General features: G+C 33.0%; 1 protein-coding gene across 1 annotated transcript; it reads right to left on the reverse strand.

Annotated features, from left to right (window-relative positions):
- Window positions 1-5,064: 5,064 nt before the first annotated feature.
- LOC125844921 (uncharacterized) lies at window positions 5,065-5,743 on the reverse strand. The gene has a single exon (XM_049524288.1). The coding sequence runs from the start codon at window positions 5,741-5,743 to the stop codon at window positions 5,174-5,176; it is 570 nt and encodes a 189-aa protein (XP_049380245.1). The 3' UTR covers window positions 5,065-5,173.
- Window positions 5,744-8,202: the final 2,459 nt, after the last annotated feature.

Below are 8,202 nucleotides of genomic sequence, written 5' to 3' on the forward strand. Positions count from 1 at the left end.
AGTAAAGAAAAAGCATTTGTATGCCTCGAAAAAAAATTGAAAATAAGATAACATGGCCATATTGATTAGTTAAGTTAAAAGCATTTGATTAAAATTATTAGGTGAAGTAAATCAACGTAAAAAAGAAAATTGGTATCTTTAGAAGAATTTAATTAAGGTTACTTTAATTAAATCAAACTAAAGCTAAAGCTAGATTATGCAAATAATTACAATTAAAGCAATAAATAGAGAAGAAAAGAAGCAAATCAACGTAAAAAAGAAAATTGGTATCTTTGGGCTGTACTGAGGTTTTGGGTCTCTGCTGCTGTACTTTGGGCTTTTGTCCCATTATACCTGTATATTCGATATACAGCCCATTTTACACCTGTATAACAGGTATGTCGGCTGTATATAAACTCCATTTCTTGCATACTTGCTTCCCTTTCACTCGAATAAGATGAGGCTGACTCGATGAATATCAGTTGGGTTTCAACCAACTCGAAATTCAAAGATGACCAGATTAGTCTCAATGCGTGTGTCACATACAAAGAGAATGAAATCACATCAGAATTATGATTTTAAAACTGAAGCATATTGTGTAAAAACTATGTGTGACAAGTATAAGCAGTTGGATGCAACATATACCAAGTGGATATTGTCCCCCTCCTTTCCGGTCCGGCTGCAGTACGGCACCTGAACTCGAAGCTACGATCAGATCCGATTAGATCTGGTCCTATCCGACCCAACCCCGGAACTTAGAACGGCAGGCCTGTTTGGATGGCTGTTATTCTCGACCCTGCAAAAAATACAACTCAGCAGCGCCTGCTTCGCCTTGGTCTGCTTCACCACGACAACTTTCAGGACAATACCCCATCAAACAAGCCAATCCATAGTAAGATACCTTTCTTTACTAAACATCTCCAGCACCCAGGTCGTATTTATCTCCAAGTGGGCTGTTTTCATCACATTCAGTACTCAGGCCTCTCTCCTCCTGTATACAACACAAGGTCAAATACAGGGGAAAATGATTATGCCATTCTCAAAATTCAACTACCGCTAGTACACGGAAAAACATTGCCAAAGGATGATAAATTTATTAATAGAAATGAATTGATGAATAACCCAAACCTTTTCGTCACTTTCATTCTTGTTACATCTGCCACTATTCTCAACCAAGACAACAGGAATTGAAGCAGCCTAGCAGCAAAGACAGCAATATAGTTGAGCAAAAATTATCAAATATAACAATATTGCAAAATGCATCAAAGAAGCAAACTTTTTATCACGTGTCCAAGAATCCACGTAAACTTGCAATCAAGATGGCAGGTTTGCTAGCAAAACTGCTCTACCACAGAGGACCACTTCCATTCTCTTGCTTCACAAAGAAGAAGAAGAAATAAACAGAAGCAAAACTGACTATTTTCCCGCTGGCTTAGTTTTCAACAAAATACCTTTCACTATCAAAAAAATAAGGGAAAGGCAGCCTTTAAACTTTTATCATAGTCCCTTCCCAAGTTTCTTGAATTGAAGTTCAAGTAACGTTAGCAAAAGTATTAACNCCCCCCCCCCCCCAGCCCCAAGGCGTCATGCCTCGAGGCCCCCCCCACCCCCCAGCCCTGAGGCAGAGAAAAACAGTAGTGTACAAGAGACAACTCTACTGCAATGTCAATGTTAATGATTACAAAACAAAGATACTCACTGCTAAGGCCAGAAAAACCAAGAATGAAGCTCTTCCATGGACACTGCAAGTTAAAGGCTATATAAGATTGAATGTCTGTGGAAGGCCTTTTCTTATCCTAGTACAGTGATCAATGATATTATTAAAACATGTTTGATGACAAATGTTAGTAAAACTGCAGTTCAGTTAAAGTCAGCAGCTTTACTTAAAGTCAACAGCTTTACCTTGGACACCCTTTACTAATTTTCTGCCTACCCCACTACATGTAAGATGCAGATTGTCACGTAGAACACATGTATGTTCAACTTTATACAAGTTTACGTACCTACTTGTGCACACAAAGTTGGAGAACATAAAGTTAAAAGACACATATATATGCTCAATTGTCCTAAGCTTAGCACAACTTTGTCACCCAAACCTAGTGGAAACTCTGTTGGAATTGAATGAAACAAAACCAAAAAGGAAAAGGAAGAAGTTACTTGTATATGAAGATTATCCTGTAGAAATGCATGAGTATCATGAGAAAATTACTAAGGTTCAGCTCAGAAGCTCCTATTATAAATCAGGATGAATGAAGTTGATAGAACTGGATTCACAAAAGCACATGATATTAAAAGAGTGATTGAACTTTTGTTGAACTATACTGCACAATATTATTAACATTATCCCAATTGAGTACATAGGGTTGATGCAATTTAAGTTTAAATGTATTGCGGTACTATACTTCTATTTTATTAACTAGATAGGAATATTGTATGTGCTTAGCACGGACCCAACACCGCAACTTACATTGATACAATCATACAAAACTAACCACGGCAATAGCCGCAAAGAAAAAAGAAATCAAACTAATTTAATCCAATGACATCCGAGTCAACTATAAAATTGAATAACATTCTGCACCTCTACTTTTGATTTAAGTAGTCCAAAATGTAGCATACATCAATTGATTTTGCAGATTGGCAGATTCTTCTCTTTTTTTTTTCTTTTTTTATTACTTCGACTTGGACAACTTCGTTATTGATCTGATAAATATATTAATGTATACACGTCTGTCTATACAAATATTTACATGTTAAAGTTCACATAAACTTTGGATCTAAAGTATATAAGTACTTATATTAAGCAATATATATGAAACTTAAAGCTTTTAGCCACTGCTACATAACAAGTTTTTGAAGCTCCTCATGATCTGACAGCCTAGTTTCACCTTAGCAACTCTTTTACATTCTTCGGCTCACCACAAGACAACAATATCTGACTTCTCCACATTGAAGAATCACACAAACCTCCTTTTGAGAGATGAAAATCCAAAGTTTTCCACTGGATAGTAATGTAAAACACACATTAATCAAGATTCAATTTTCTTTAATAAAGTTCACTAACAAGTAATCATTTTTCATGAAACTCCAAGAAAGAAAAACCCCAAATCACAATTCACAAAACCCACCTACCATTTCCTCCTTCCATACACAAATTTACGCAAGAAACCCAATAACCAACATAAGAGAAAGTAAATCATCGAATCAGTAATCAAAAAAACGCAAAGAAAGAGAAAAACCCAGTACTCTAATTACCTTCCTACAGTAATCATATCATTAATACAACTCCAGCATTCAATTTCCCAGTCTGATTATTCCCCAACGCCGATGAAGACGAACGCCTATTTTGGGTTGCCGTCATTTCCCCTTCTGCAAGAACGAAGAGATAGCCGTTGCTCATGTTTATATTTTTATATTTATCATTTAACTATATTATAGAAGGGAATTAAAGGAGCGTAGGGTCAAGAGGCTATTTTGGGAATTACCAAATTTGAGAGCCAATTGAATTTTCTCTTGTGTCTTCAAACTTTAGTTGTTATTATAGTAATAAATATAAATAATATGTTATTTTAAATTAGATAAAAAAAATATAATAAATCACAATAATTAACAACTTAATCTATTTAAAAATGAGAAGATGACCACATAAATTGAGACAAATAGAGTAACATATATTGGGCTACTTAGGATCGATCAAAATATTCTCCAATTTGTCTTTCTACTTCAGTTTCTTCGATTCATATTTAGTACCTTCTCCGTTTTAAATTATTTATCTTACTTTCTTTTTAAGTATGTTATGAATTTAAAAAATACGAATATAGTATTACAAATCACAATAATTAACAACTTAAAATATTTAAAAGCATATTAAAAATTTAGTTGACTCTCGAAATTTCATACGTGATCACATAAAATTGGGACAAAGAGTGACATATATTATTTGATATTTACATAAAAAGTATAATAAATCACAATAATTAACAATTTAAAATATTGAATTGAGACAAATAAAGTAACATATATTGGGTTGTGCTTGTACGGACTATTGTATCTAGTATATATAGTCATTGCTCATGTTTATATTTTTATTTATATTTATCATATATATATTATACTATAAGAGGGAAAAATATTAGGCAAAAGTTAGATTACTATTTTGCCTCTACACTAAATCATAATCTAATTAATTAAATATTAGTAAATAAATTTCTAATTTATTATATAGTCTTAATTACTCCTAATTTAAAAGTTGAAAAGTTTAAACAGATAATTACATTTACTATATATATATATACACATTAGGGAGGTGATATTTTGGCCATATATAAATCATGAGATCAGAACTTTTAGTAGAGAAGCATTATTCTGAAGTTGGTTTTGAATTACCTACACAAAGAGCTCTGCCGATAGGAGAGTCATCTTCCGTTACAAAAAGAGGTTAAACGCCTAAACTTATCAGTATTAAAGGGGTAGCTACGATTAGACAAGTGATGAAAGTAAAACCTTTGTTGCAGGATCAAAGTGTTTCATAGCATTGAATTTTATGATTTTTATCTATGTTGCTCAAACCTTTAAAAATGTGTGCGTGTCAGATTCTCCAAAAGTAGTGTATTTTTGGACAATCTGATACAGATGCAACATCAAAAGTGAAGAGTCCATTCGACTTAGCTTTTTTTAATATTGATCTTGTAAAAACATATGGAATTTAACTTATATATATTGTGATGACGTACCAAATTGTTACAGATTTTAACATGTTGTACAAACTTTTACCTTATATTGAAGTTACTAATTTCAATTGTTATGCATTCGTTGTAATTATCATTTAGTTGACATAATAATGTAAAAAATCATCCATTAATAAAAGTTAGTCAAAAGATCGTTGACTTTTTAAAAACCTGTTAGTGAGTTAGGTTGACTTTGCCATATATAAATTTGGGACGCCTCTAATTGCAGAGGAGCCACACAAACAACAACGTACTATTTTTCAAATTTTAGATACTATTCCAAATTATTACTCATTTATTCGAAGCTTTTTTTTTGCTCGTTGCAATGATGCACAATTTCACATAGTTAAACTAGAATGATTAATTATTCCATCAAACTTAAATCGTTTAATTCTCGAATCCAAACTATATCACATAAATTGAGACGAAGTAATTATTTAAAGAGATGTAGAGATAATGTGTTGGTTCTAAAACAGAGCAAAGCCAACCCAATCAACATCGCTCACTGGTCGTCGAGGCGACGACTCACGTGACGAAAACGAAGAGGAAAGTGAATCATGAAAAGGAGAAATTGACTTCCGGCTAGACACTGACCATCGAGAAACTGTATCTAGATCCGACAAGTAATCGGGTTCGGGTTCGGGTCCAGTCTTATGACTCTTCTTCTTCATCTTCGTATTCTTCTCCGTTGCTCGCTTCAGCAATGGAGACGGGAAGCACCAATCTGAGGAAACTCCCATATCGGGTCGGGTCAATAGATTCAAAACATGCCTATCTGATCGTGCCCGTGGAGCTGACCGGAAGGATCGGGTTCGGGGCTCTTCAATTGGTTGTTGGAAATTGAAATCAGCCGCTGGTGGAGGTTTCAGTCTACGTGGTGTTTCTGGAATTGGACGGCTCCGATTGTTCTCGGCTACTTCTTGTGGATCCTCCTGTTTGATTAATGGTTGTTGAAGCTTGGGTACTCCTGGTCGGATTTCCCATTTGAACGGAATAGCTCCGGCCTGCTTAAATGATTCATCCGCTTCAATTTCCATATGACTGAAACTTACACTAAGTAATTTTCCTCCTAATACAATTTTTGCTCTCTATATATATAGTGAAGATGAAGAAGAAGATTGATTTGATGCATGATCAATGGCGCAAGGAGTGGGGTTCGGTGGGCCTTGTTTTGAGAATTCAAATAATCCATGTTCACGCACAGGGCTGGACATGAAATATCGAAAACTGAATTACTGAATCGAATCAAATTTTTTGATATTTGGTAATTGTGTATTTGATATGGTATTCGGGAGTAGAATTTTAGAATTATGATATTCGAGTTTGGATTTGATATGAGACATTAGTACCTTTGAATACGTCATAAACTATTCAAAATATTTAGAAAGTATTGAAAAAATTATGACCAAAGAGAATCCAATAATTATTAGAACAAACAAATACAAACGAAGGGAGTATATAAAATTATAAATTAAATATAATTGTGTAAATATTTTTGATAAGTATCCGTGGAAAAAACATTACTTATAATTCAAGAAGGACAAATCACCTCTCATTTATGTATTGACTTTTGCTAGTTTTGAACAGGAAAATGTAGAAAATAACGGAGTACTGGTTTTCTTATAATAGGACAGATCATGTTCAAAGTTTTGCCAAACTTGAGAAGATTATACAGTAGCTAAAATTGTGATCGTTGGGTTTTAAAAGGTGTAAATGGAAAATGAAGAGTTGCGACTTTTATGAAGAGTTGTGATTTTGATGAAAAGTTGCGATTATTATGAAGAGTTGTGACTTTTATTAAAAGTTGCGACTTTCATGAAAAGTTGTGACTTTTATGAAAGGTGGTGACATTTCCGAAAGATTGTGACTTTTCAAAGGTTTGTGATATTTCCGGTAAGGCACAATAAGGACATTTTCACACTACCCTCTGTTTTCTTTAAATTGAGGAATTTCCTCTCATTTTAATAGAACCAATTTCTGGACTTCTTCTTCTACTACTAAATCTAGTATTCTAAGTGTACTTTACTGCCGTTGAGTGGCTCGCTGACACCAGCGTTTTGGGTATCAATACACTGGTGATTGAGATCATTCTATCCTGGGAGGACATATTCCAAATCAAACCTCGAATACTAGAGGGGAATAATTTCCTTAAGAGGACATTGTGCATTCAGTGGGCTTGATTTTCTTTCTGTTTTTCCAGATTCTGGTATGTGTTACAGATTTTAGATTTGTGAATTAATTTTTGTTCTTCTGTTCTTCACTGGTTCATTAAACTTTGGTAACTTCGTGTTTCTGCAAAGTTTGTTGGAATCAGTAAGATTCTTTAAACACAGATTGACAACAATTCTTCTTTAAGAAAAAATATTTCGTATATTTTTCTAATTTGTTTCTGATTCTAGTTTCTCTACTAGTTTTAATTTTCTAGTTGTGAAAATGTTCTTAAACTTTATTGTGTCTTACCAGGTTCTTCAAAGTTTTGTTCTAAGTATCTTAGGAATACACGATGAACAACAATCTTAAGGAATTATTATACTGTTGGTATTTCTTGTATTCTACTGATTGAGAGAAATAGATCATGGAAGTATAAGATTAATGCGTTACTTCTCTAGAATTCGGTGCTTTGTTTAACAAGGTCGAAGTGAGAATGTACAGAAAAAGTGGTGGTATTCCGATTAAAGATTACACCAGGTAACCTTCTTATTATTTTGTCTAAGGAGGAAAATAGTTTCTAAGAGTTAAAAACTTTGATTTTTTATCATGTGTATCTTTGGAAAAGATCTGCAAACCATATATTGTGGAATGAATTTTGCTTGGCAAATAGTGTTGCCTTTAAAATTCTTTAGTTTGCAAAATGAGAGATGCATATTTTTATTTGATAAAATAGTATGTCAAAATGTTATAGTTGGAAGGCAATTGAAAATAAAAATATTTCTATGTGATAAAGAATGTGTTTAATTCTGCTTGGAGACGAAAAAAACTTTGTAGTTTTATACTCCATGTGAAATTTGATTGTGTCTGATTTTTGTAAACTAAAAACTTTTGTAGTTTCTACTCTGGATAAATCAGACTATGCAATTGGTTTGAAAAATATGAAAACTTCACATAATAAGTCAATGTTGTACTTTTGACTTTCTATAAACTTCACTGTTATATAGAAACAAATTGTACAAAAATTTTTGTCTTTATTGTTAGTATTCTAAATACGAAGTGGTATGTCTATTTGTGATAGAGGAAAAAATATCAGTGACTTAGGGTGTGTTTGGTATGAAGGAAAATGTTTTCCATGAAAAATGTTTTCCTGGAAAACAAGTTGATTTTTGACTTATTTTCTCATGTTTAGTTGGTGAGTAGAAAATATTTTCCGGAACAGATTTTTACTGTTTGATTTATGAATGAAAAATATTTTTGAGAAATATCTTTTATTTTTACTAGAGTAGAAAATAATTTTTGAAATTGAAAATAGTTTTTAAAAACAAACTTAAATATTTTTTGGGGG

This window comes from Solanum stenotomum, chromosome 11 (assembly GCF_019186545.1).
Source record: "Solanum stenotomum isolate F172 chromosome 11, ASM1918654v1, whole genome shotgun sequence".
Classification (NCBI taxonomy): domain Eukaryota; kingdom Viridiplantae; phylum Streptophyta; class Magnoliopsida; order Solanales; family Solanaceae; genus Solanum; species Solanum stenotomum.

Bases quoted from the DNA above. Each gene is read 5' to 3' on its own strand.
- LOC125844921 (XM_049524288.1), bottom strand. From the start codon at position 5,743: ATGGAAATTGAAGCGGATGAATCATTTAAGCAGGCCGGAGCTATTCCG.